The sequence below is a fragment of the Astatotilapia calliptera genome, chromosome 15 (assembly GCF_900246225.1).
Source record: "Astatotilapia calliptera chromosome 15, fAstCal1.2, whole genome shotgun sequence".
Classification (NCBI taxonomy): domain Eukaryota; kingdom Metazoa; phylum Chordata; class Actinopteri; order Cichliformes; family Cichlidae; genus Astatotilapia; species Astatotilapia calliptera.
This window is the reverse complement of record NC_039316.1, coordinates 24,052,056-24,079,541: the sequence shown is the minus strand read 5'-3', so window position 1 is coordinate 24,079,541 and position 27,486 is coordinate 24,052,056. Positions and strand designations below refer to the sequence as shown.

Genomic DNA, 27,486 nt, shown 5'->3' with positions numbered 1-27,486 from the left:
GAAGAGCCGCGAGCTTCTCCAAGATCTTTCCATTAATGGGTTTAAGAAACCTCGTTACAGGATGCAGTTTCATAAATTGAGGCATGAATGTGACTTCTTCCTCCTACTAAGGATACTTAAATGTCCTCATTGTCTACGAGGGTCACAAAAAACAAACTGTTTGAAAAAGTGTTTAAACCTTTCTAAATTGTTAATTCATTGTATTATATCTTGTTTTTCTTTTTCTCATGAGTCATGTAAAAAGTCCTGAGAGGAATGTGAATCGTTTTTCTTGGTTCATTCAATTGGTGATTGTCTAATCGATGACTGAGCAACATCATTTGCACAGTTCCACCTACAAACCAATCATTGTCAAATACAGGGTAATGCAAGCCACATATGTGAGAATGTGACATGATGCTCTTTGGGATGTTTGCATGATTGCAATATGAAACCAATATGATGAAGATATGAACCTTAGTTCTCACCAACTCAACTCAGCTGCAGTTCCTATAATGGCCACTAGAGGTTGGCTCCCAAAGCCAATTCCCATAGACTCTCATGTTAAAATGTTCAACTTTCAGCAGAAATGAACATTTTTACAGCCTGCTGCAGAAACATTTGGACGTCTAAAGCTTAGATGATGAGTAAATATTTATATGAGTCACCTGTTGTTATTGTATCACCAATGCTGTGCATCACTGAAGGCGTCCGCTATATGACGGCCAAAACGTCAAACTTGAGAAGCCTTCCAAATGTCGTTCGACAAGCCACTGGGTGATCTGTAGTCTGGTGGCCATGATCATCTTTTATATACAGTTAGTGGTTTGGACTTTCCAGGCAGCTGCTGCATCGCTGCCAGTTAGTTTGAATACTATGAAAATCATCTTTGCAGTGGTTGAAATTCTGAAAGGTGAGCTGGGTAATCCATCATGGTTAATATTTCACTGCCTTTATTTTGTTGTCATGCTTTCATCACTTGCTAATGTCTTTGTTGTGCATACAGCTGGAATTTGAGGCTGAGCTGCAAATACAATGATCCTGTTAATGTTGTAGGTGTCCAAAGCAAACCTTCAAGCCAAGTAAATGGGGTGGCTGTAGCTCAGGTGGCAGAGCAGGTCAGCCACTAATCGATCCCAGGCTGCATCCTGGCTGCATGCCAAATATCCTTAGGCAGGATACTAACCCCGTGTTTGCCTACTGGTGGTGGTCAGAGGGCCCGGTGGCGCCAGTGTCCGGCAGCCTCGCCTCTGTCAGTGCGCCCCAGGGTGGCTGTGGCTACAATGTAGCTTGCTACCGCCAGTGTGTGAAAGTGTGTGCGAATGGGTGAATGACTGAATGTAGTGTAAAGGGCTTTGGGGTCCTATGGACTAGAAAAGCGCTATACAAATGCAGGCCATTTTTACCATTTTTAAATCTTTACAAGCTGAAACCCAACACTGATATAAAAAGACAAACATCTGGCTTCCTTGGGTCTTTTTTTTAAACTTAATGGTCTCCAATTTTTTTCCCCTTTCCCACAGGTAAAAACATGCGATCCAGGACCTGCACCATGGAAGGTCCAGATGATGGACACATCCAGCCCAGTAAAGGTTTCATCAAGCAGGAAGATGAAAACATGTCGGAGCTGACGAAGAGGAAGATGAAAGTTCACCGAGAGGAGAAGGATGGGAGGACGGGGGTGTCGGGCTCAGTGAAGAAACCTCAGAAAGCTGCAGAGAGCCAGAAGCCAGCAACACCAGATCTGTCCAAGAAGGACCTGCTTCACCTGCTAGGAGTCATGGAGGGAGAAGTTCAGGTATGAATGACATCAAGGTCATGTGACATATTTTTGTTAATTTGTCCCTTTTTGTTTGCCCCTTGCAGCAGTTGCATTGAAAAATCACCCTTTCCCATTTTTTCCAGTTTGATTTGATTTAATTTAACTGCACGTTTGTGATTATGGTCATGAACATTTCCATACTGTACAGTGATCACATGTTCATACGTATGTTCACATGCATATTATTGCACACCATCTGTACACATTTATGTGTCTGGCAACCAACTTCATGCAAATCTCTAATGAACTGATGGCTTGAGCGCTGCCAACTACATCTGAGAGGGAATACGTGCATTCAGATGGTGGCTGGTTAAAGTTCAAAGAAATGTCCTTATTTAATGAGAAAGCTCAGTAACTCGATTTGGTTATTCATATTTAACCATGTTCCCTAAAAGAAAGTGTATTTTCAACCAAACCTTTGACTCGTTCTCATTCACGGGGCAAAAAGTAGTTTGTCAAAGCCGCTGGTGTGGCTCATTAATACAGACAGCGAAGACTGAGTGGTCACTTTGAACCTGCTTTGGGCAGGGATAGCTCAGTAGGTAGAGTGGTGGCCCCATGATCGGAAGGTTGGGGGTTCCACTGAACGGCTACCCTGAGGTACCCCTGAGCAAGGTACCATCCCTACACACTGCTCCCCGGGCGCCCAATGGCTGCCCACTGCTTCACAGGGTGAATGGGTTAAATGCAGAGAGGAATTTCCCCACGAGGATCAATAAAGTACACATTTATTTATTTAATCTTGTTTACAGGTCCAAAGACATGCATGCCAGGTTAAGTGATGATTCTTTATTGGTTGTGGATGTGAAGTAGATCAAGTGCTTAAAGAGTGCAGCGTTGCATGAATGTATAGTTAAATGTGGCTCATAGTCTAAAGCTCTTTGAGTTGTCTGATTGGTTAGAAAAGCATTCTGTTAACGGTGGGGCTTCATTACATCAAAGACGCCTAATTACTCCATTTGGTTTTAATGGATCCAGCCCTGAGGTGGAGGAGAGGTCACCAGGTGAAGCCTTCCCAGAGTGGTTACTGCCCATCTCCTCCAGGCTTTTTTATTGCTTATACCACAACCAGCTGGAGACTCTTTCTGCTGCTTCTTTTAGCCATTGGACAGCTGTTTTCCTCTTATCTGTAATGTAATGTAAATATGCACATAGCTTGAAAAGTGTTCATTATATTTAAAAGCACATGCTCTGGTAATCCTAGTGTGTCTGTGTCTGACTGAACTTCAATCGTGCATGGAAACAGTGTCAACATCTTTTCATGTACGGGTTTAGCCATCATACCATCAGACAGTAATAATGTCTGCCATGGCTGTGGCGTTATACCTGCAGCACCTCTGAGAACATGCTGGACACCTGACTGAATCAGCTGAGTTTGATTACAGTAGGATCAGTTGTCTTAATAATTAATTGTATTGGTTGAGATGGTGCAGTAGTGTTTATTTGACAGCTCAGTCGTTTAAGCTGAAGTGTTGATTATTTCCTTTCTTTTTCTTTGCCTGAAGCTGTTTGGGGATGTGAAAGCCATAAATGCAGTGGAGTTTTTCCATCATCGCTGAGACATATTGATGTTTCACAGCATGTGATGGGTGAGATTTTTGTGGAAACAGCCCACCAGCTGCTTCTGGGTTCCACTCTGATAATGATTTTCTAATGGAGGCACATTTATAAAGCTCTCTCCGGAGAGGCAGGATGCTGCTGCCTCGCCCTCTGTTTCCATCCTGCTCATCTGTTTGGGCGTGTTGAATATTTTCCATCAGGCAGAGAAATAATCAGCACAGAGCAATGTCTCGCACAGGAAGAGCTGCTTTTCTTCTGCTTTGTTTCACGTGTCAGGTGCTCAGGAATAGAAAACAGATCAAGATTTTAGACACAAAAGGAGAGTTTGCTGCAGCATGACAGAGCCAGAAATACAACAAGCATCATCATGTGTTTTCTCCAAGTCGACAAATCTCATAAATATACCTAAACTAACGCTGATCACATGCCACTACTGTGGATTAAACCTTTATATATCTTATTCCTCTGAGCTCCGTTATCGTCCAAGAACTATTAAAAACACATCAGTGAGCCGCACTCTTCCCTCGGGTGATATGATACTTCATCACTATGAACACACACACTGCAGTTTATTTAAACCAGACCCACATACAACCTCACAGGAGTATCAAATGTGGATTAACCACTGCTGAAAATACTCCCCATCATACACACTCCTTTTCTTCCTGTTTGAGAAAGGAACGTTGCCAGGTTACTGGTGACCTATTTAGGGTCAGGCTTTGCTTTAGATTCAAGCTAAATAAGCACATTTTTAACCATGACAAGAGCATCCTTTTATTTTTTTATTTTTATTTTTATTTTTTTAAATGACATCAGAAACAGCAGTATGCGACATTACGTGATGGCAGAGCTTCAGTTCATCCTTTGTCATTTTTTTTTTTTTTTTTTTAATAAATAGGACAGGGGGAATGAATGAGAGAGAGAGGGGGAGAGAAAGAAAGAAAACCAAAGGGGAGAAGAGACGGTGAGAAGGGGGGGGAAGAGAGACAAAAAAAAAAAAAAAAAAAAAAACTCCTGGGTCACCTGTATGGAGAAAAAAACAAACAAACAAACAAACAAACAAACAAACAAACAAACAAACAAACAAACAAACAAACAAACAAACAAACAAACAAACAAACAAACAAACAAACAAACAGAGGAGACAGCAAACAACAAAGAGCAACATAATAATAGAGAAAACAAAGCACCATCACAATAAACTAGCTAGTCATAGATATCAGTATTTACTAAGTAATAAACGATATTGTGCAGCACGCAAGATAGACAGCGCACAGTGTGCTTTGAGGCAGCAGCCAGGAAAGCTTTAGTCCGCGTCTGTGAATACCCATGTGTGCATACCTGTGTGGATCAGCATGCTTGCATTCCAAAGGTTTCTCCATGTAATGATCTGCTAGGGAGTGTGGGGGGGCCACAGCCCCGTCCTCCAGGGTGTGAAGCGGGTATGGAGGAGATCAAAACTCCAGACATCCAGAGGCCCCCAGAACACAAGAGACCATGGAAGACCAACAGAGGGGCAGCCGCGCCACTGTCTCAGTAAGAGCTGAGGAGAGTCCCAGATGAGGGCTCGCCCAGCAGCCGCGGAGCAGAAGTCAGGGGGAGTTGCAGTGACGCGCCCGTGAGCTCCGCCGGCCCCCAGCTGCGCCTGAGTGACCGAGCCCTAGGCCGAGAGGCCGGGGGCACCCCACCTCCAAAGGGGCCCGAGCGAGCCCCAGGCCCCAGGCCCCGACAAGCGGCCGCCAAGGAGTGAGCCGGTGTGTACCCGGACGCCCACCCCCAGACACAAAGAACCACCAACACACCGACACCTGAGGGAGTCCGCCACTGGCAGGGGAAGTGGTGGTGGGTGGAGATAGGCCTCCAAACCTTGGAGGGCCTGAGGTGTCCCCAGAGAGGTGGCGTCTGATACCCAACCTGACATATAGACACAGACATACAGGCACACACAGACACAAACATCCATTCCCACCCTCATGCTCTCATATGCACTCACTCCACACTCAACCAACGTGGAGACAGACATAAAGAGACGCTGTACACACAATCACACTCCCCAAGCGTACTCTACAAACCGGGTCTAGGTACCCTTGCCCCTGGAGGGGGGAATTGCACCCAGACCCAGGTGGTGTTACCCTTTTCCCTGCGGTGGGGAGAGGCAGACCACCCCGACTCCGCAGCAGCAGGGAGGCCCCACACCCCAGACCGCAGTCGGACGGCCAACTCCTCCTACTAGCCCTCCCGCTCCAGCAGGCCGCAGAGAATGGGGGTGGGAGAAGACTCCAAACCTCCCTCCACCCGCTCATTGTAGTGTTGATGCATATGTGTTCTAAGGTGCAATTAAAACCCAGGAGGGCATGGAGAGCATCCTTTTAAATAAAGTCTCATTTATGCATTTCAACCATAGACTGTAAATAAAAGATGGGTGTAGCCACTATGATGTCATCCACTGATTTCTAATCTCTGAGAAATTAAGAATGAAATAAAAAATGCTCTTAAAGTCACTGACAGAACAAACACAGCCCAGAGGTCCAGTTTAGCTGAGGTGAAGCCCAGCAGACAGCTAGCAGCTACAGCTAGGACACCAATCGAGTGGCCACATGTCAACTTTCAAGCCGCAACAGAATCCCGAGTTATATCGATTTTTAACTGAGCAGCAACTCCGGGAGCTGAAAAACCGAGCCGGTGTTAAAGTGCAGTTCCTCCAATGGTCACTAGAGGTCGGCTTCAACTGTGTGGCAGTCCCCATAGACTTCCATGTTGGGATGTTTAACTTTAACATATTTACGTGATTAAGACTGCTGCATGTGGTCTCTATCAAAAGTTAATTTTTCTGGAGGTCAATTTTTTTTAAACTTATCCACCTGATTTTTGTCATTACTTAAAGTTCAGGGCGTAGCTACTTTGATTGACAGGAGGACGCTCCTCCAGACATCTGCAGCCCCAAAAGCTGTAACTCACTTTTAGCGTCAGTCTTGAGTGGACATGTGGGGAAATGCAGTTTTTGGCGGGTTGTTTTCAGCTGCACACGCTGCAGTTTGACTTTCTGTCCTTCTGCTGTGCTTTTGTGCTTTTCCTCACTGTTTGTCAGTTTGTGAACCTATCTGCATTTTTTCAGCCGTTCCTTGTCTTTTTGATCTTGTTGCTTTCTCCTTTAATTTAGTTCCTCTCTTGCTTACTTTCTGGACTTCTATTATGCACATTTATCCTGCTCATCTCAGCACCACCATGTGTTGGTCTAAATAGCTCACTAGTGACATGTAGGGTAAAGACAGAAAATAATAGGACAGAGATTTGATGCTTTCTATGAGATCACAACTATAATCTTCAGGATCCACAGCTGGCTGCGATAACAGCTGTATGAGATATACAAAGTAAGAACACAGGCTCTGAATTAGATGTCACAGCACACACTGAGACGGTGGAGCAGCAGACTACAGAGCCCTCTTTGGTGAAGGTGTGCGGATGTTTTAAATGGCTGTAATGTAAAAACAGCTTTTTAAATCAATGTATATTTCCAGTGCTGTGAAAATAGAGGTGATTGTGATGCTTTTAATAAACCAAGCAGGCTTCATAGCTGTTGATCTGTGAAATGAAATGCTGTATGAAGGAAACAGCACTCTCTGCTGGCACAAACCTGGAAGGTCAGGGATGAGACTGCACATAAAACTAGAAGGGCATCTGCTCTGCCTCTTAGTTCCTGTCAAACGGATGCTGTTCAAACAGTGGCTGCTCGTATTAAACATGCCCAAAGTTTCAAATAATGATGTCAGTCTATGTGCAAATAATTCCTGCAGGGTTTTTCTATTTATACATGTCATGGAGACCAGTTTTGCCTACTACTGACAGAAGCCCCTCCCATTTGCTGTTTAAACCTTCTGTTTACAAGGTCAGCCTATCAGAGAAACGCTAGCTTAAAAGGGGAGGGGTTATTGTATTTTAAACAAATGATGACTAGAGAAGCTGCACCAAGGCTTGGTATAAAATAAAGAACGATTATTTTGAACTGTGCATCATGCAAAGCTGTGTGCTAATGTTTGTTACTGAAGCTGATGGCAGTTGATGATGTTTTATTTTTTGCGTTAGCATTTGGGGCGACCGTGATTCAGGGGGTTGGGAAGCTCATCTGTTACTGGAAGGTTGCTGGTTCAATCCCCCAGCTCTCTCTGTTGTGGTCGTTGTGTCCTTGGGCAAGACACTTTACCCTACTGGTGTTGGCCAGAGCGGCCGATGGCACAATATGGCAGCCTCGCTTCTGTCAGTCTACCCCAGGGCAGCTGTGGGTAGAATGACAGACTACTCACACCAGTGTGTGAGAGTGAATGAATAGTGGAATTGTAAAGCGCTATATAAATGCAATCCATTATTATTTTATTGGAGAGCTTATTTTAGATTAAAATGATCAAATCATGTGATATGTTTTATAATCTGTATTTTTATTGCATCATTCCAGCTTTTTTGACGCAAAGCTTTTTTTGACGCAAAGCTTTTTGCATGCTGTTTTATTTGGAGTCAGCTTTGTCTCATTTGAGTGTCTCAGCTCTCTCTCTCTGTCAGGAAGTGCTGACCAAACCTCTGAAAAGAAATATTCACAGTATAATATATGAATGAGGTGGATGTATGCAATACGCCTTCGTTGTTGTGTCTCCTCAGGCCAGAGAGGACATCATCGGGCTGCTGAAGTCCGAGAGAACCCGTCCTGAGACTCTGGAGGCCCACTATGGCTCGGCTGTGCCCACCAAACCCCTGCAGGCCCTGCAGAGAGACGCCCTGCTCACCCACAGTGGCAGCAGCACAGATGATGTGTACGAGAAGCCCATGGCTGAGGTCAGTGAGCACACTGATAACTTTCATTTCATCATTTAAAAGGAAATGACAAGTTTTTTACACTGGATCAGAGCACACAGTGGCAAAAAAAGTGCATTAATCTCAAAGGTACCGAGCTATTTTAGGAATAAATAATAATAATAAAAACAATTATTTGATGATACACTGTTGTAAATGAGACTGTGAACTGAACCTAAACTAAAAAGGAAACGTCGAAGCTTTGACTGTTGAATACAGAGACAACACATGATTTATAGAGGAAGGTGGAGTAACCACAGCTTGAAATAATGTCCTCACTGTGCTCAGTCAGACACACACAGAGTAAATTAAACTTATATCCAGCTATAAAACAGTTATTGTAAAACTTTGGTTTGGAGTTCTTGAAAAAAAAGAAATATTGAAATTAGATCCTAAAGTGATTCTCTGGTGAGCAGAATGGCAGCAAAACCTGATTTTCCATGCTCGGTGAAATCTGCGGGTGCAGTGGAGGAAGAAAGGCTGAACAAATGTGCAGTAAGCGTGACAAGTTTTGAATTGTGTGCAGAGAGTCTCTCCCACAAGTACAATCTCACCATAACCATGGCTAATGGTTTGTGATATTGTGCTGGCAGATGCGATGTTAGAGAGCGGGTTGTTGTCCATAATGAGTGTTGACGCGTTTTGCCCTTAGTTGGACCGTCTGGAGGACAAACAGAAGGATACGTACAGACGGATGCTGGAGCAGCTGCTGCTGGCTGAGAAATGCCACCGCCGCACCGTCATGGAGCTGGACAACGAGAAGCAAAAGCACACCGACTTCATCAACAAGAGTGACGACTTCACCAACCTGCTGGAGCAGGAGAGAGAGAGGTGAGTTCAGGCTGGCTGGACAAAAGTACCTGTTTTCTTTTAGATTGCTTACTTTGGCATGAAAAGAGCTCAACAGTCTCAAATATTGAAGAAAAAAGTTAGTTAGTCTGCCAAAACCAACAAAATGAGTCCATCTCTAAAACTCAAAGCCATGTGGTCCCTGAAGAAGATAAAAGAAAACATTTAAAATCAGCTCAAACTATGATGTTTAAAATGAAGCTGGAGGTGGATTACTGCACCTTTTATAAGCTGCTGTGAACTATTTTTAGCAGCGGTTTAATCAACATTTTGTGGTCTTGTGAGCCAAAAACATAATCTATAACAACTGAATCTTTATTGCTTTTTAAAGTAATGCATTACTCTGCCTACTCATATTTCTCTGCTTTTATTAGTTTTGCATTATTCCACGGCCCCGTTGTAACTTTTGTGCCTCTTTGCGTCCCCTTCTGCCTTTGTGATCCTTCTTCAGGTTAGTTCCTGTTTTATTTTGAAGGTTAGCTTTTGTGCCTCGTCAGCTGATAATGAAAATGCTAATAAAATGCCCACATTGCTGATTATTGTAAATTATTGGACTAACAACTAAGCCCTTGTTAGTTATAGCAGCTTGGAACATCTGTACCAAGATGCCAAGAGCGCACGAACCAATTCAATTTTCAATTGAATTTTATTTATACAGCGCCAAATCACAACAAAAGTCGCCTCAAGATGCTTTATATTCCAAGGTAGACCCTACAATAATAGAATATGTGAAAACCCAACAATCATATGACCCCCTATGAACATGCACTTTGGCGACAGTGGGAAGGAAAAACTTCTCTTTAACAGGAAGAAACCTCCGCCAGAACCAGGCTCAGGGTGGGGCGGCCATCTGCTGCGACCGGTTGGGGCAGAGAGTAGGAAGACAGGATAGAAGGCATGCTGTGGAAGAGAGCCAGAGATTAATAACAAGTATGATTCACTGCAAAGAGGTCTATTAACACATAGTTAGTGAAGAAGAAACACTCAATGCATCATGGGAATCCCCCAGCAGCCTACACTTATTGCAGCATAACTAAGGGAGGATTCGGGGTCACCTGATCCAGCCCTAACTACATGCTTTAGCAAAAAGAAAGGTTTTAAAGTTTTAAGACTAATTTTAAAAGTAGAGATAGTGTCTGTCTCCTGAATCCAAACTGGAAGCTGGTTCCACAGAAGAGGGGCCGGAAAACTTAAGGCTCTGCCTCCCATTCTACTTTTAAATGCTCTAGGAACAACAAGTAAGCCTGCAGTGTGAAAGTGAAGTGCTCTAATGGGGTGATATGGTACTACAAGGTCATTAAGATAAGATGGGGCCTGATTATTTAAGACCGTGTATGTGAGGAGCAGGATTCTGACTTCAGTTCTGGATTCAGCTCAATTAAAACCTGCAAACTCGCTGTAAGCGTTCATGGTGTGGTTTCAGATGGGTTGTTTATGCCTGAATTTGCTGTGTATTGTGAAGGTGGCGCATTAATCTCTCCCTTTTCTTTTAAAAAATAAACACCCCGCTGTTAAAGTTGATCCAGGCCATCTGTTCTCAGGCGCTGCTGCATTCTATCAAATGACCAGCAGGGGGCAGCTCATCGGAACTCCAGTTATTCATGGGAACACAACGGCCAGCGATTATGATGAGTTAATGGCTTTGGTTACACAGGCCTACAAACCACTCTGCAATCTCCCTGGCCACCACTTGATTACTCGCTTTTCCCCTAGCAACCAGTGGGTTGCCAGGTGGTCGCAAACCAATCTCTAGGCCTGTGTGATTTAAATACAACATAAATTTTACCTTAGAGTGACAGAGGGTTATGCTCATTGGCTAATGACTTGAAAATCACAAGCTCTTATCCAATGAGCACGCAGTCACCTCAGTTTCTAGTCAGATCCGCCTCTCTGCATGTCAAATCCTGTTTCAAAACACCTAGATGGTGGTGGGGAAAACGGTCAGCTCAAGACTTCATGACCTGAATTAAGGGGTGACTATGAATATTTTTTCATATACATTCAGTTTCTGTTGGTTTTTCACCCTGTGTTTCTGATTGTTTGCTCCACCTTAACTGTTTCCACCTGTGTCTTGTTTCCTAGCTCCTCTCGTCCTCTCTGTCTTTGTTTGATCAACTGTGTTCCTGTTAACTTTGTCCCCAGTGTGGTGTTTGGATCTTTGTTGATTTTTAAATTAAGCTTTTCTGCTTTTATTAGCTAGCTGAATCTGCACAAATTTTCTTTCAGTAGTTTTTAGTATTGGGACAAAGCTGATAGTAAAGTGGGTGAAAACAAGGCCACGGAGCAGAAAAATGGTGAGATTCTATTGTAGAAAGCAGTAAAGCTGGGACTGCATCATCACGCTTACAAGCCTGTCCATATCTGCCTTGGTTACCTGCTGAAAATGAAAGCTAAATTGCTAAGAGAGGGTCAGCGTTGCTTTCTATTGAGCTTTGATGTCATGTGGCTTACAGAAAAAGCCCTGAAGTTCAGTTGAAGTTCACCCTGAAGTTAGTGATGCAAGTGCATATGGACACACACACACAAAGTATTCTGCAAAAAAACAAAGAGCAAATGGAAGGATCTGCATCACAGATGTTTCTCAGAAAAATTGTTATCATGAGCTGAAGCTGCTCAGCTCTGCTAAAGAAAACCCCAAACTTTTTAATAGAAAAACTTAAATTTCAATCCTGTGCTCAGTTTGCTGTGCTGAACAGCTTCAGCTTCTAGCCACACTCTTCAAACTAGAAGTGCTCATCACCCCTTTTTGTTCCATCTCCCACATGGATTTTTAAAACATTTTGAAATCAAGCTATCATGACAAAAGTAATGCGATTACACCAAACACTGCCGGATGCTGAAATCATTTGATGTTATGTGTAATGTTTGTATTTTTAGAAGTCCACCAAGCTGTGATCTTTCACTCCATGGGATTAGAAAGATTTGCAGACTCTAGGGATACGTTTCTTAAAAGATGATGAGAGATGAGTTGTTCTTGAAAGAACGTGTGTTCTGCAGATGCATGTTTATTTGGCCAGGTCAGATAAAACCTAGAGCGGGGTTTTAGATGCTGTCTGATAGGCAAGGTGGTGAAACATGCCTTACAGAGTCATCGCAAAAACAGAACACGCAGCAGCGACTGATGTGAACTGATGTGCTGCATTGCTTTAAATACTGTTAAAGCAGCAACTTTGCTTCCGACATAAAACTGCAAAAGTGAGTTAATCCCCATAATCTCCCAGTTTTTAAAATGTCCAAATTAATGTCTTCCTCATTCACTTGGTTCTCATTAGCTTTGCTTTTAGATGCAGCAGGTAAGAGGAAAAAGTCAGTGTAGCTGATAAACAACATTTGCTGTTTTGTTTTTTTTTTCTTTTGTTTTTTTTCTTGGAAAATGGTGTGGGAGGCGGAGGAGACCAAAACTGGAGCTAAAAGAGATTGAATATTACTCCAAATGAAAATGTCAGTACACTTAATGTGGCTCAAAAAAGCCTCTTCACAAAGTGGTTCCAACTGTTTGATCTCCATGAATGATTTCCTCCTTCATAACAATTATGTTAAATGAGTTTTTAAAAAACAAAAAAACAAAAAACAAAATAAAACAAAAAAAAAATCATCAAGAATTGGCCACCCGTGTCAGTAAAAATATGAATTTTTACATAAATGGTGGTACTAAAAGAACAAACAGGATTTCTGTGCTTCATTTTTAGTGAGTGAAACTCAACTTTTATATAACTGTTGGTCTGTTTCTTGGCAGTAATTAGCAGATAACTGTTTTTGTACCTGCACATTTTATGATGGCAGCTTTCTTTTGGTTATAAAATCAAGCAATGGGTGGCACTGTGGTGTCTTTCCATCCATCCTTATAGTCTGATTGGAGGCCTTATCTGTACAATAAGAACATTTTTTTTCTTTCTTTTTCTTTTCTTTTACATAATGGAATTTTTTTTTAATTTCAGTTTGCAACAATCACTAAATCCAACTAAATAGCTTGTGTAAGACTATTTAAAAAAAACAAGGAAATGATGACTGAAAAGGTTCAAATTCTGACTTTATGACATTTTGCACATTGTAATTCACGTCTGGGCTGCTTATGGTTATGAATGCTCCAAATAAAAGCAGAATTTATGATGATACAGTAGGTTTTATACATGGTGGAAAATGGTTGTCACTCGTGAGCTTGTTTGGTTTGGAAAGTTTAACTCTGGCCTCCCAAACTGAGCATCAGAAAACGTGTGCAGTGATCTGATAAGGTCTTTGTTTGAGGTGTGCTGATGGCTCCAGTGACTGACCTCCATTACCCAACATCAAAACAGCCCAAATGTGAGAGATGGCATAAGAAGATCTGCACAATAGAAGATTTCAGCTGCTCCTCATGCTCCATAAAAACTCTTAACAGCCCGAATGTGGAGAAATGCTTCACCGAGTCTCAGATCTGTCTGCATGGCTCATAGCAGCATCTTTCTGCTTGCTTTCATATTTTCAGTGATGGTTTAAGAATCATAAATATGTGTGATACTGGCTGTCTTCATTATTGTGGGGCTTTTCCATTCCTTTTTTTTCTTCCTCATTCACTTTTTTCTCATCAGCTTCCTTAAGATGCAGCAGGTTAAAGGAAAAGTCATAAAAACCTGATTCACTTAGGTTTGTAGCTGATAAACTGATTTAACTGTTGGTTTTCTCAGAAAATGGTGGAGGAGGAGACCTAAACGAGAGTTAAAAGAGAGTGAATGTTACTGCAAATTAACATTCAAGTAAACAGAATATGGCTCAAAAAAAGAGAAAAGACCATCTAAATGAATTAAACTCTGAAGCAGTGGTGCCTGCTCAGTGGTCTGCAGGTTGAAGGACAGACCTGAAGTATAACAGTGAAGATGTTCAGATGTATTCAATTTTTTTTTTTAGAGAGCTGTTGGTTCAGTTTCATGGTCGTTAGGAAGTTTTCAGACTCTGTGTCTCTAACGTCGCCCTGATCTCACCTCTCCCCTTGCTCTGATAACACATTCCTGCTGGCTGCAGTAAGCGTGTGGATTCGCATCACCAACATGTCGACCCTGATGATGTCATTCCCAGCAGAGATCCCGCTGGCCGATTACAAGGCTCTGTTTGCGTAACAACGGTCACAGACCACTACAGCTACACAAAATAAGTGTCGAGAGACCAGCTTATGAATCTGTTGACTCTGGAAGGCCCCCACCAAAAACAAGCTAAGATCCTTCAATGAAAACATGTCCACCACAGTGCACCAGCAGGGTTTACATCCATTTACTTTGAGCTACGGCTGAGTGTTTTGCCGAAAAACCTGCCATTTAGAGACTTGATCTAAGCAATAAATTTAATTCATTTGGCTAAAATAAAACAAACCAGGGCTGCAACCAACCAAATGTTTATTAACTAATGAAGGAAGAAATGTCCAAAAGGTTGTGATGTAAAAGTTAACTTTACCTCACAGAATCCAAGCTCCAGCTCTTGTTTTGACCTGTTGCCTGCTGGATGATTTTCATTAATTTTTTTAAAATGTATTTATGGAAACGACTTGTCATCATGACTGGTATGTACTATAGAAATACAAATTTCAGTGGCTTTGATGAAGGGGAAAACTGTTATCCATATAATATCGTCGATCTGCATCGATTCCTGATGGGGGAATCCAACAGTCTCGGCAACATGGATTTGTCAGTTTTTGTCATGACCACCCAGAGGGCCCTGAGCCCAGTGTGGTTATGGGTTAATGTGGTTTGAGACATCGACGTTTTGACCGATAAATCAGGCTTGTCTTTAGAAAAATGTAGGTTTGATTCTCTGTAATTTCACAGTGGTGGAGATTTTCCAGTTTGTGTCAGAACATGAACTGTGCCTCCTCTGTATCAAAGCGTGCCTGTTGACGCGTCTGTTCAGCACGTTAATGGTAATTACTGCAACTATTATTAGCTTGAGATCAGCATCTCCTGGCCCGATGTTTGCTGTGGGCTCAGCCATGCTCTGGTTTATGGTTGTTTGGGGCTCTCTTCCTTCTCTGTGACAGGCTTCGGTTAGTGCTGAGGCTATGAATAGACCCAAACACAGAGAGAGGCTTTCTGCAGAGCCATCATCTGCCAACAAGGCAGCAATGACAGATACTGTGTCCTGTGAGCATGGGGGAGCAATCGGAGTAAAATTTGGGAGGAAGGGAAGAATTTTAATGTGCAAACACGCATTCAAAAGCTGCACTTTTGAATGCGTGGTACGATTTTAATCTGAAACAAATTTGTTTTAAGTCTAAATGGTGTAAAAGCCTCAGAGCTTTTCTCATGTAGGCTCAGGATAGATGGTTGATATCTAAATGGATGTTCAAAGCAGTGGAAACTCCCAAGATGGTTAAAACCAGGGCTTTTCATATACTGGGGTACAGCAGGTGAAGTGACACTTCAAACCTGAGTGGAGCTCTTAGCTAACATTGGCAGCAGGATTGCTATGCTCGCTAACCACAGATGGTCAAAAAGATGGAGGTGAAAAGTGAAGGCAGAAGTGTCTTGAACTAGGCAGACGTTGTAAAAAGACTTGAGCTCTTAGTCTCTGGCCTTCAGTAAAAACTTTATGGGCTCAGTTTTTTTTTTTTTTTTTTTTTTTTTTAAATCTTACAAAATGTGGTTTTGTATTTTACCAAGATTTATTTAAAAAAGCGAATTTTAAAAAGAATTAAACCTTAATAAACATTTGCTTGCCAGATGTTTGGATTTGAGGAATTGGTGCAGAGTCTGTAATGATGCGAATGCTGCGTTGAAGGTGAAGCTTTGGTTTTTACTGGTTATTGAATGTTTCCAGTGACTGTAAGAACGAAACTGTGGATGTGAGCATGCTTCCTGTCAAGGATGTCTGGACTCCTCCTTAGACACCGGGTCAGAAGCTCAGAGTAGATCTCCTATTTTACTTTAAGGTACCCGCGGAGGTGGTTCAGCATCTGACCGGGACACCTCCCAGGTGAGGTATTTTAGGCATGTTGAGGTGGGATGAGGCCTGGTGGCAGTGACCAGAGAGACTGTATCTCTCAGATGGCTGAGGGACATCTCGGTGAGAAATTGATAACGCATCAGCTCTTTGAGCAGAACTTATTAAAAAGTCCTTGGTGATATTAATCCCTAATCACATGAGAGTACTTCCTCATTTTCCTCTAGTATTTCCTACACTGAATGGCAGGATAGGCATTTGCTTTTTCTGAACTTAAAAAGAAAGATTACATTCATGGTTTTTATTCATTTAAAATACAAAGCTGAGAAAGCAATTTCCCAGATCTCTAAATTACAAACATCCAACAAAAGTGTAAGTATCGAAGCCACAAAACACAGGCAGTTACTGTACAGTGTGGCTTCTTGTTCCTGTGGTATTTATGTATCACATGCATTTGGAATAATGAAGAGCTGTAAGCATCTGTTAGCTCTTTGCACTGCTCATATTTGGCTCATTTAGCAGCCTCTGCAGTGCAAACCACAGGCCTTTTCTGTCTGGAACACACACACACCCACACCCACCCTTTAGCCACTATGGAGAAATATATTATTATATCTATGTCCTTTCGCTTTGCACGATACCAGGGGATTATAATGAGAAAGGCTGTGCAACTCTGGCATTGTCCTCTCCCAAACAAAAACTCCCGCCTTGCATTGTTGTCTTGTTTCTGTGGAAATGCTGCAGGGCTGCATGGTGGGTAGCAGAGGGTTAAAACTGGAGCCAAAGTAAAGATGAGGAAAAAGAAATCTGAACTTGAAAGTGGACACGTTACGTGAGTCATGTCACCTGCTGTCTAGTCGTGCCTCCTTCCCCAGAGGGAAAGCAAAACAGTGAAGAAGATTTGAGCCTTTCCTCCTCCCCCCACTTTGGTGTCCAAACAAGGGCAGGGCCTCTGTGTCCATATATGGATGGGTGGATGACATCACCATCCAGCAGAGCAGTGCTGTTTAGCACGACATCCACCTTTCTCATTGTCCTCCAATGAGCTGTTTGGAATGTGATGCCTAATTTCCAGTGGAGTTGGGGCCCCTCCTTCCTTCCCTTCCCTCTCTGACCCCCCCAGGAGACGCTGAGCTGCAGTCTGGCTGCTACTTTTAAAAACACCCTCAGAGATGGATCAGCAAGCACTGCAGCCCAGCCGGTGGGTAAGTTCAGTTTGGAGGGGAAGAAGTTTTTGACCCTGGAGGATAAAGCTGTGAAGGTGTATGCGTAGAGGTTGGAAGTTTGTTTTTTGATCCAGAGCTCAGCTGATGTATCCCAGTGTCTTATGTAACTGCTGTAAAGCGTCTTTCTCAGACCTGCAGGGACTCATGCAGAGATCAGTTAAACATCTACAAATAAAAGCTCAGTTCTCAGTTTTGTAGGCCACTGTGCAGTGCTGTGCTGATGCCATTTTTAAATCTGTGAAATTGCTCCATTTATCTTCCCGTCTTTGCAAACTGTGTTCAAAATAAAAATTAAAGGCAACTATTAGTTTGTAATTTTTAGGGGTGATGAGGTGAAAATGTATCCACATAGAATGGAAAATGTTTGTTATCAAAAGGAAAAGTTTTACTCGACTTGATCTACTTTACAAACTCGCGGAGTTAAAACAATCCTGGAATAAAATGACATGAAAAAATGAATTCATAACTAAAAGTAGACTTAAAAAAACATATTTTTCTCACTTTCGAGAAACAAAAAACCTAACTAAAAACAATATTGTGCACTTACAAAACTAAAGTACAATATACAAATGACAAATTATCTATTTGATCAGAAATACAAGCTTTAGGAGATGCAGATAATGCTTGAGACTTGCATGTCCGTATGACGGGGATGTCTGTGAGTGTGTTTTATAATGCCTCTTAAGAACATCTTATATATTCCCCATAGATGTGTTTACATGTGTACACATTTGAAATAATAATAATAATAATAATAATAATAATAATAATAAATTATTGTTTTTAAGGAAACAAACTACATTTAAAAAGTGTAAACCCAATGTAGTAACTTACTGAAAAATTAAATTGCCAAATCTAAACTGCCATCTCATAGCTGGCATTCATGCACTTGGATCTTTTTGGACTACCATCCCAAGAATATTACAATTGAATTGGCTTTTTTTCTTCTTCTTTTTTTTTAAACAAACAATTCACATTTGGTCCATGAAAGCAAGTGCTCCAAAAAAATTTTTTTTTAGCAGAGATTAACTAAGATCTTTCACTGTCTTTGTTTTTCAGACTCAAAAGGCTTTTGGAGCAGGAGAAGGCTTACCAGGCTCGTAAGGACAAGGAGCACAGCAGAAGGCTAGAGAAGGTCAGAGCAGAGCTGGTGAAGCTCAAGTCCTTTGCCCTGATGTTGGTAGACGAGCGACAGCTGCACATTGAGCAGATCGACCAGCAGAGCCAGAAGATCCAGGATCTCACTCAGAAGCTTCAGGAAAAAGAGCAGCGACTGGCGTCTGTCAGCGACACCGCCAAGGAAAGCAGCCAGAAGGTCCTAAAGCTGGAGGCCGAGCTAGAGCAGAGAGCAGCAAAGTTCACACAGGAGCATGAGGAGATGACCGCCAAGCTGGCGAACCAGGAGTCCCAGAGCCGGCAGCTGAGGCTGAAGCTGGCTGGACTGACACGCAAGATTGAAGAGCTGGAAGAGAGCAACAAAGTCCTGCAGAAATCAGAGGAGGACCTGCAGGAGCTGAGGGAGAAGATCAGCAAAGGAGAGTGTGGGAACTCTTCACTCATGGCCGAGCTGGAGAATCTGCGTAAGAAAGTGTTGGAGATGGAGGGCAAAGATGAGGAGATTACCAAAACAGAGACTCAGTGCAGGGAGCTGAGGAAGAAGCTGCAGGAAGAGGAGAACCACAGCAAGGAGCTGAAGTTGGAAGTTGAGAAACTCCAGAAGAGAATGGCTGAATTGGAGAAACTGGAGGCAATCTTTAACAGGAGCAAAACGGAGTGCTCACAGCTTCACGCAAACCTGGAAAAAGAGAGACGTGTCGTGAAGGATTTGGCCGGTGAGCTGGAGATGGTGAAAACCCGGATGAAGGAACTCGAGTCCTCAGAGTCAAAGTTCGAAAAAGCGGAAATGGCCCTTAAAGACGAGCTCATAAAGCTGAAGTCCTTCACGGTTATTCTGGTAGATGAACGCAAAAACATGGCAGAAAGACTCAAACAGGAAGAGCTGAAAAGTGATGATTTAAGTAAGATGTTCAAAGCAGAGCAGGGGAAGGTGACAGAGGTCACAGAGAAGCTGATAGAGGAGAGCAAAAAAGTTCTGAAATACAAATCGGAGATGGAGATCCAGGTGACGACGCTTACCAAAGAGAGAGATGAGTTAAAGAATAAACTGGCAGGTGAAGAGGAAAAGTGTAGGGAGCTAAATGGCAAGCTGAGTGGGATGAAGATGACGATAGACAGACTTGAGGAAACGGAGAGGGAAATGCAGAGAAAGCGGGCCAGCAAGGAAAATAACCAAAATCCAGAAGAGGATAACAAAGTAACAGAGCTCACGCTAGAAATCGAAAGACTGAAGAGCCGGCTCAAACATCTTGAGGTGGTTGAGGGCGATTTGATGAAAACTGAAGATGAGTATGATCTGCTTGAAAAGAAATTCAGGACAGAGCAGGATAAAGCAAATGCTCTATCAAAGCTTCTGGAAGAGATGAAAAGTCAGATTGCCCGAAACAAAGCCATAGAGAAAGGAGAAGTCATGAGTCCTGAGGCTGAGCTGAGAATTCGCTGCAAGATGGAGGAGGCCAAAACCAAAGATCTGCAGGCAGATGTTCTGGCTTTAAAGGAGAAAATCCACGAGCTGATGAACAAAGAGGACCAGCTCTCCCAGCTGCAGGTTGACTTCTCTGTCCTCCAGCAGAGATTTATGGAGGAGGAAGAGAAGAATAAGAGCATGAGCCAAGAAATGCAGAACCTCAACAAGGAGCTTGAAGCTGCCAAGCGGTACAGTCGTGCCTTGAGGCCAAGCATGAATGGCAGGAGGATGGTGGATGTCCCGGTTACCTCCACAGCCGTCCAGACAGATATGATGGCCAGCGAGCCCGCAGAGGACGAGACGGCAGCGGGCTTTATCCGGAAATCAGTTCTTGAGGAGAACCACTTGATGAGTAACCTCAGGCAACACAGTCTCAAGAAGCCAACAGTTCTCGAACGATACCCTCCAGCTTCAGCGGAACTTGGAGCCAAAAAGTCTTGGATACCCTGGATGAAAAAGAAGGAGGCCATCACAATCACGCAGACCACTCCTGAGAAGATCCACGGGGTCTCTTTGCTTCATCCACCGGAGGCAACCATGTCCCAAAAACCGGGTCAGCCACTTCATATCAGAGTGACCCCAGATCACGGGAACAGCACTGCCACCTTGGAGATCACCAGCCCTCGAGCTGAAGATTTCTTCTCCAGCACCACCATCATCCCGACTCTCGGTCTTCAGAAACCCCGCATCACAATCGTCCCTAAACCCACGACCGTGACCTCAAAGACCAAAACCTGTGACGGAATGGAAGGTCTCAATCGAGCCAAATCTCCTGTCACAATCACCACCATCTCCAGAGCAAAGAGTCCAGAGAGGAATGGTGGGAGCAGCCATCAGTCACCAGTGTCCATCATCACGGTCAGCACCACCCCTGTGGCTGAAGCGTGTGCTTTATCTGAGCCTCACGAAGTTTCCACAGGCTGCACAGTAATCAAGGTGACCCCAGAGAAGCAGCCTGGAACTGCACCTGTCAGGAAATACAACAGCAACATCATCACAACGGAGGACAACAAGATCCACATCCACCTGGGTCCACAGTTTAAGAGGCCATCTGAGGCCTGCAGCAGTCCTGTGCTGACACTCAGGCCAACTGGCCTGAGTTCAGAAAGCAGAGAAACGGGAACAGTTCTCCGCTCTCCACGCCAAGCGGGGAAAACCACTCCGAGCAAAATGACAAGCAGCATAACGATCACGCCTATCACCTCGGCCGCCTCCAGGCCGACGCAGTCAGTGGTGAGATCATTAGCTCTAATGACCTCCATCTGTCTCTCTCCCTGAATACAAACCTAGAGGCATGAATATCTTCCTCTTTGTTTCCAGCAATGGCTGAAGTGTTTCAATTGTTTTTTACGTTTCAGTTGCTTCTGAAATGTTTCAAAATGAAAACAGGTGGTCTGTGCTTCCTAGATAGCACTCTGTCCAGGTATTAAACACTGAATTTGTGAATATATAATCTGAACTAACCCCAGAATGCTTTACCCAGAACTGCTCAACACTGTAGAGAGGCTTTTCCTACACAAGAATAAATTTACAAACTGACAAGTTCACTTTTTCAAACTAAGTTAAAGCAGCTACTGAGCACTGAAGGTTTGACTTTTGAGCACTTAAGATTTACATTTACCAAAGTCACCTCAACATAACCCTAACAAACTGGTGCGAAAAGGTCCAGTAAGCGCTGATTTGGTCAAATCAATACATTCAGGTGAAAATCAGGTTTTGTGGACATTCAGGTTAAACTGCTAAACAACTTTACCTGAAAAGATATCAATAAATGTTTAAATTAGGATTTATACATAAAGAATCGGTAAGAAAACAGTACATCTGTACAACTGAGACACAAAGAAGATCCCGATAACTGATGGACAAAGAAAAAACTAATATTTAACGATGCTAAAAACGCAACAGCTGATTCCTAAGAGTGTATTTAAGTACAACCAAACCACTCCCTTAAATATGCATAATTAAACCTTTGGACAGTTTAAATGGGTGTGTTAGTAGTTCTTATTTTAACCTTTGCGTCTGAGTGACTCACCATTAGAGCCAGCCTCAAGTGGTCACTACAGGAACTGCAGCTTTCTGGTACTTGGGCTTGATTTTATTTTTTTTTGGCCCAGAGGTGCAGAATGATGAACGCCAGCAGCAGTGAACTACATAATTTCATAATATAACAGAAATGGAAAAGTTATCACAAAGCAATACAAACTTCAGTGTACTGTATTTTCCGCACTATAAGGTGTACTTAAAATTTTATCATTTTCTCAAAAATCAACAGTCCACCTTATAATCCGGTACGCCTTATGTATGAATGCTGGTTGCGCTTACTGACCTCGAATGTTTTAGTACAACTTTGGTAAGCTTGATGGATTGTCAGAGCATTATGGCTACCGTAGTCAGGAGCCTCGCGGAGTACTCTGGGTACAAAACTCCATCCGTTTCAGGTCGCAAAGTCAAACGAACACAGCGGCATCACTGAGATTTAAAAACTGTAAATTCTTTCATCTTTGATTAAAATGATAAGCGTTGCTTCGTTAACAGGTGTAACAATGAAGTTTAACATCCAGGCATCCATAAAAACAGAATTTATTAAATTTAATGGCGTTAGAAGTTGGCAGGAGGTTAGCTTGCTAGTTTCCACCTAAACATGATATACCATGTCCTGACTGAGAGATTTCTGAAAAAATTAAAACGTACAGCTCTGCTATCACTTCCAACATAAATAAAGACAGAAAACTAAACGGCAGTAACAGTTGTATGGTTACTGAAGTTGGGCTAGCTGGTATATAATGATGTGCTACGTGATCACTAGCTATATTAGCATAACATAAACGCAGGGAAGCTGGAGACCGAACGCTAACTTTTAACGCAATAACGTGAGGGTTCCCGATGGTTGGGGACAAATGCAATCTCGTGGCAGGATGCTGTAAACGGACCGAAGCAAGAAGAATGAGTTGAGTAAAGTTTGACTTATCTGACTGTTTTGTTTCGCTTGATGCACCTTATAATCCAGTGCGCCTTATGGTCCGAAAAATACGGTGCTTTATGTACCTAGTCGTTAGGAGTTTCTCCCCTTTCCCCGAAATGACCCACCATCACTCAGTCCACTGATCGTGTATCAGAGCCACCAAAAGCATGCTTACTGGGGAGCTCACATTCTCACCATCCCTGCTTCAGTGAAATTAGTGACACAGTTAATAAAACGATTAAAAGATCCTTGTCTCTGTCTCATGCTGGCTTTTGTCTTTTTTTTTTTTTCTTCTTCTTCTTTTTGTAGCCCAGTGCAGATGTGCAGTACAGTCGGAGCACCGCAACACGGATCCCTGTGTCAAAAGGTATGAAACCAAGCAGCAAAGCGGTCCTGGGCGTGTCCACGGTGACAAGGTTAGAGTCACGGGCCGAGAGCCACGCGATGAAAATCGAGCTGAGGAAGCCGACTGTGTGTGGCTTGGCCTCTGCAGCAGCAGGAAAGAGCTGAGTGCCGGTTCACCACCAAATCCCCAAATCTGCTGCCAGAATAGAGACGCAGAACACATCTGTGTGCATTCACCATGGGACTGTGTGTGATGTTGCCTTTTACCACAGCTTAGCTTTACAAACATCATTTAATGTGCTACCACTCATGTTTTCAGATAATATTCATGTCATTTGAACGGCCGGTTAATTGCACGAGAAAGCTTTGCTGATTTGATTAACTCCATCTCGCCGCTCCTTCATAGATGGTTCAGATTTTTAATGTCATCATCGTATTTTTATAGCATGTGTTTATTTCACCGCAGCTCATGGAGGTTTCTGGTGACCGAGGCGCTGACTGTGAATTGTTTGTGACACGCACCAAAATAAAAACTATTTATCTCTGAACCAAGTACGGCTTTGCTTCGTAACTTCCATCTTTGTGACTGCGTGGTGCCCGTGCTGCTTCCCAGAGCACTCCCGGGAAACCATGAAAACTAATTCTCTGAACTTGATTCCACATCCTGTATAGAAGTAAAAATTCATTTCATGTAAGATATTTGTACTCCTCACCTTTAAGTAGCCTGGATTTTGCCTTCATCACAGGTGTGCAGAGTAATGGTTTCTTATTCCGGTTTCAACTAAATTGCATTTGAGAATGTGAGCAGTTGGACAGATGCATGTGGACCTCAGCCCGAGAAGTAAAGAAAAACAAGAATAAAATTTAGACACTAAAGATAATTGAAGTTACCTGGTAAAGGGATTTATTGAGTTGTATGATGTAAATATTGGTACCGTGGCAACAGAGGGACAAGGTACATCATGAGTTGGCGACCTGTGAGTCAGTTTGGCTCTAATGGGATCATTTACTAAATGAGCATCATATATAAATAGCAGCTGAGATCATAAACTCATCAGGAAAGTGTTCAGCTGGGTGAAGTCGACCCATTTCTCACTGACTTCTCTTTCTAATCGTAGGAGTCGCCCCCTGCTGGCCATTATTCAGAATGGTTTCCACACAGACCTGTGAGCGTTAGTCCACATTGTGAACGTTCACCTCCCTCTTGTGGACAAGTGCACATAAACCGACTGAGTTGAGATTCACTTCAGCAACAAACTGATCACATTTAGAAATCTGACATCTCTAAACTGCCTCAGTGAGGCAGCAGCAGCCTCACGCTTCCTCTAATGATTGTCTCAGCGCAGGCTGAACAAAACAGCCAACACAATTACCTGCTGATTGTGTAATCTGTCAGGAGATGTGGAGAGATGCGGTGATATGAACAAGCAACTGTGCTACCACTTAATTAGAGTGATTCAGGAAGATGGAGAGTGTGAGATATGCTGATGTAAGGAGGAAAGAGGAAGATGGCAGGATATTAAAGACTGCAGCTGGAAAACAGAAGGGTAAACATGATCAATCACAGAGCCTGCTGCTTAGAGATTTGGGGGGGATCAAGTCCTTTCTGGGAACAACATCAGAGGCTGAACAGGATTATGAAAATCATAGCTGGGCTGAGCCGGGCACACTCCTCAGAGAAAACTGCTCAGAACCGACATGCGGGACTTTTCTGCTGCAGTCCAGCTGCAGAGCTGAAAAACTGCCGGGAGTGGGCCGGCCATTACAGTGTCTAACAACTAACAATCATTTACAGCTCGGACTCATCTGATTGTGTCTTCTTTTACTCATTTATAACTAGATTTATATAATATATCCAACTATATCCAGGCTACACTCGAATAAAACAGATAAAAAATTGACAGATTCCTCAGTATATATATTGTCACTTGATTTAATGGACTGGTTTTTATAAAGTGCTTTATTTACTCTATTTGAGCACTTGGAGCCCTTTACACATCTTTCACACCCTTTCACACATATTCACACTCTGATGAGCACATCAGGAAGAACTGAGAGTTCAGTATCGTGCCCAAGGATACCAGGGATTGAACAACCAACCTTCAGTAGATCACCCGCTGAGCCACAGCCATTCCTGATTAACAGACTTATTATCATAATAGGATGATACAAATAAAATGGTCAAGAATTGAAAAAGAGCGAGAGCTAGTCTGAAGCAATACAGCGGCTTTTAAAACCAATCCGGAGTCTAACAGGTAGCCCCTTTAAAGGCCCAGTGTAGGTGCAATTTGTGCACTTCCATTTATGCAAGTAAGCACCCATACAGCTGATTTGTTGCACTCCTCAGTAACCCAGAAAGCAGGGTGGGACAAGAGTCTGGCCTCCTGTTATATAGCGTGTTTCAGTCACTCTGATGTGTGCTATTATAGCCTGCAGCAAAGTCACTGCACCGCTTTAGTGCAGATGAGGAATGTTTACTGTTTTTCCAGACTTTAGATCAAGGTGACAATATTTTCATGCCAAAGAGAGCAGGATGCATTTTCGATGTTGTTACCTAAGACGGAGATAGAGATGCACTCACGGATATTGTGCTGTGCTCATTTTTCAGATATTTGTCCTCCTGTATTTGCTTCTACTGATTGATCTTCTCACACCCTGTGCACATGTGAAGTATTCAGTAACTCAAAACAACTTTATTTATGAAGCACATTTACAAGCAACTGATGCTGACAAAAGACAAAATTGACAAAACCAAACACGATAATAGATAAAAAAAAAATACACAAAAAACACGCAGAGAGCTGCATCTGCTGATGGGTGCTAAACATATAGCTGTGGAAGACAAAGAGACAAGAGACACAGTGAACAGTATCCATCCATCCATCCATCCATCCATTCAGTCCAGGTCCTGTTCTAAGTAGACCCTTTCTTCATGTAAATATAATAACTGAATAAATATAATAACTGTCACTATAACTACAAAATAATCACTTCCTTTATCTTCATTAAGTTACAAGTCGAACAGGAAGTAAATGGTTTCATTTATGTAAGCTGTAAGTTTAAAACAAGTTAGAGGTAGAGCTCGGACGAAAGCAAATCTCTGTTTCATTTCTAAAATCTTTTATACATATGAAACTGCCTACTGCTCTAAAGTTGATGAGCTGTCTAAGGGGAGCGTGATGACTCAAATGAAGGTTTTCTTGTCTGTGTGTTTTCCACCACAGGTTCACTGATGGATGCTGGCACAGTAAACTGGCACCGCTGAGCCATGAAGAATGGTGAAGATGATGGGAGACTTTTAACAACAAAAACAAAAACAAAAAAAAAATCAGAAGCTTCAGTACATGATGCAAACAGTCACACCTCCCACTTCTGATGATTCCCATTCCCCCCCTTTGTGTTCACAAACAAACACCTTCCATTAGTGGAATAAATTAACACCATAAAATGGAATTATTATTATTTGGGGGCTTTTTATCCTTTTTTATAACAGGGAAGCCAGGAGAGAGAGGAGTGGGAAAACACTCAGTTAATTCAGATGTGGGGCTTGGCAATCGCCTTGTGGCTTATTTGTATCTGCTCAACCCAGTGAGGTGTACTGGCACGCTGTTTTACCTGCTTTAATACATTTTAAATGACAAATATTCAAAAGTTTAAAACACATTTGAGGCTTTTGAAGTTACATTTATGATTATTAGGCATCAAATCATTAACAATTTTAGTCTGTATTGCCAGGCAGGAGCAGAGGAAGGTTTCAGAGAAGATTCATGGATGTAGTGAAAAAGGACATACAGAGGATTGGTGTGAAAGGGAATGATAGGATGAGATGGGATGATGTAGAGGCACTGTGGTAATCCACTGAGGTGACCCTTAAAGGGAACAGTGGAAAGAAGAAGTTTTTCTTTTCTTTTTTTTGCTAAATCAGTTTTAAAACATATATGAAATGAAATAAAAACAAAACAAACAAACATGTTTTGAAAGTTGCTGAATATCCTGCAGTTGGACATGAAGATAATGAATGACATACAGTGTCTCTGATGGTTTATTTGCCATATTATTTATGTGGATGTGAACATATGCAAACAGTGCTTGGAAATTTCAATTCGAATCCTTGAACATCTCGCTTTTTGTTATTCTTTTTCAATATACATGATGTATGCTGTTTGAAGCCTACGTGATGGCTTTCTGAGACTTTATTCACACACACGGATATTCTCAGTGAAGAACTTCTTTATGTTGATAGAATTAAATCTGTCAATAAAATTCTACTAGCAGTGAAATGAAACTTATTTATTTCTGATTTTTGGACGTTGTATGACTAATAACGATGCCTTTAGGTGATTCACGTACATCTTAATCTCATCTTTGGAAATTGAAAACAATTATTCGCCATTCCAGCGAGAAATAATAA

The 27,486-nt window shown here is 42.5% G+C and overlaps 1 protein-coding gene across 3 annotated transcripts in view; it reads left to right on the top strand.

The window, feature by feature from the left end:
• filip1b (filamin A interacting protein 1b) overlaps positions 1-27,355 on the top strand; it is a 55,284-nt gene extending 27,929 nt beyond the window's left edge. Inside the window, exons 2-7 of one of the 3 annotated variants that reach the window (XM_026193792.1) lie at positions 1,503-1,777; positions 8,012-8,185; positions 8,856-9,034; positions 18,244-21,001; positions 23,040-23,097; positions 26,300-27,355. In XM_026193792.1, coding sequence (XP_026049577.1) covers positions 1,511-1,777; positions 8,012-8,185; positions 8,856-9,034; positions 18,244-21,001; positions 23,040-23,097; positions 26,300-26,340 — 3,477 coding nt within the window. In that variant the 5' untranslated portion in view covers positions 1,503-1,510 and the 3' untranslated portion in view covers positions 26,341-27,355. Of the gene's footprint in view, positions 1-1,502; positions 1,778-8,011; positions 8,186-8,855; positions 9,035-10,394; positions 11,026-18,243; positions 21,002-23,039; positions 23,624-26,299 lie in introns of those variants that run through there. The other 2 variants (XM_026193791.1, XR_003274581.1) reach the window with 2 other exon arrangements.
• The last annotated feature ends 131 nt before the right edge of the window (positions 27,356-27,486 follow it).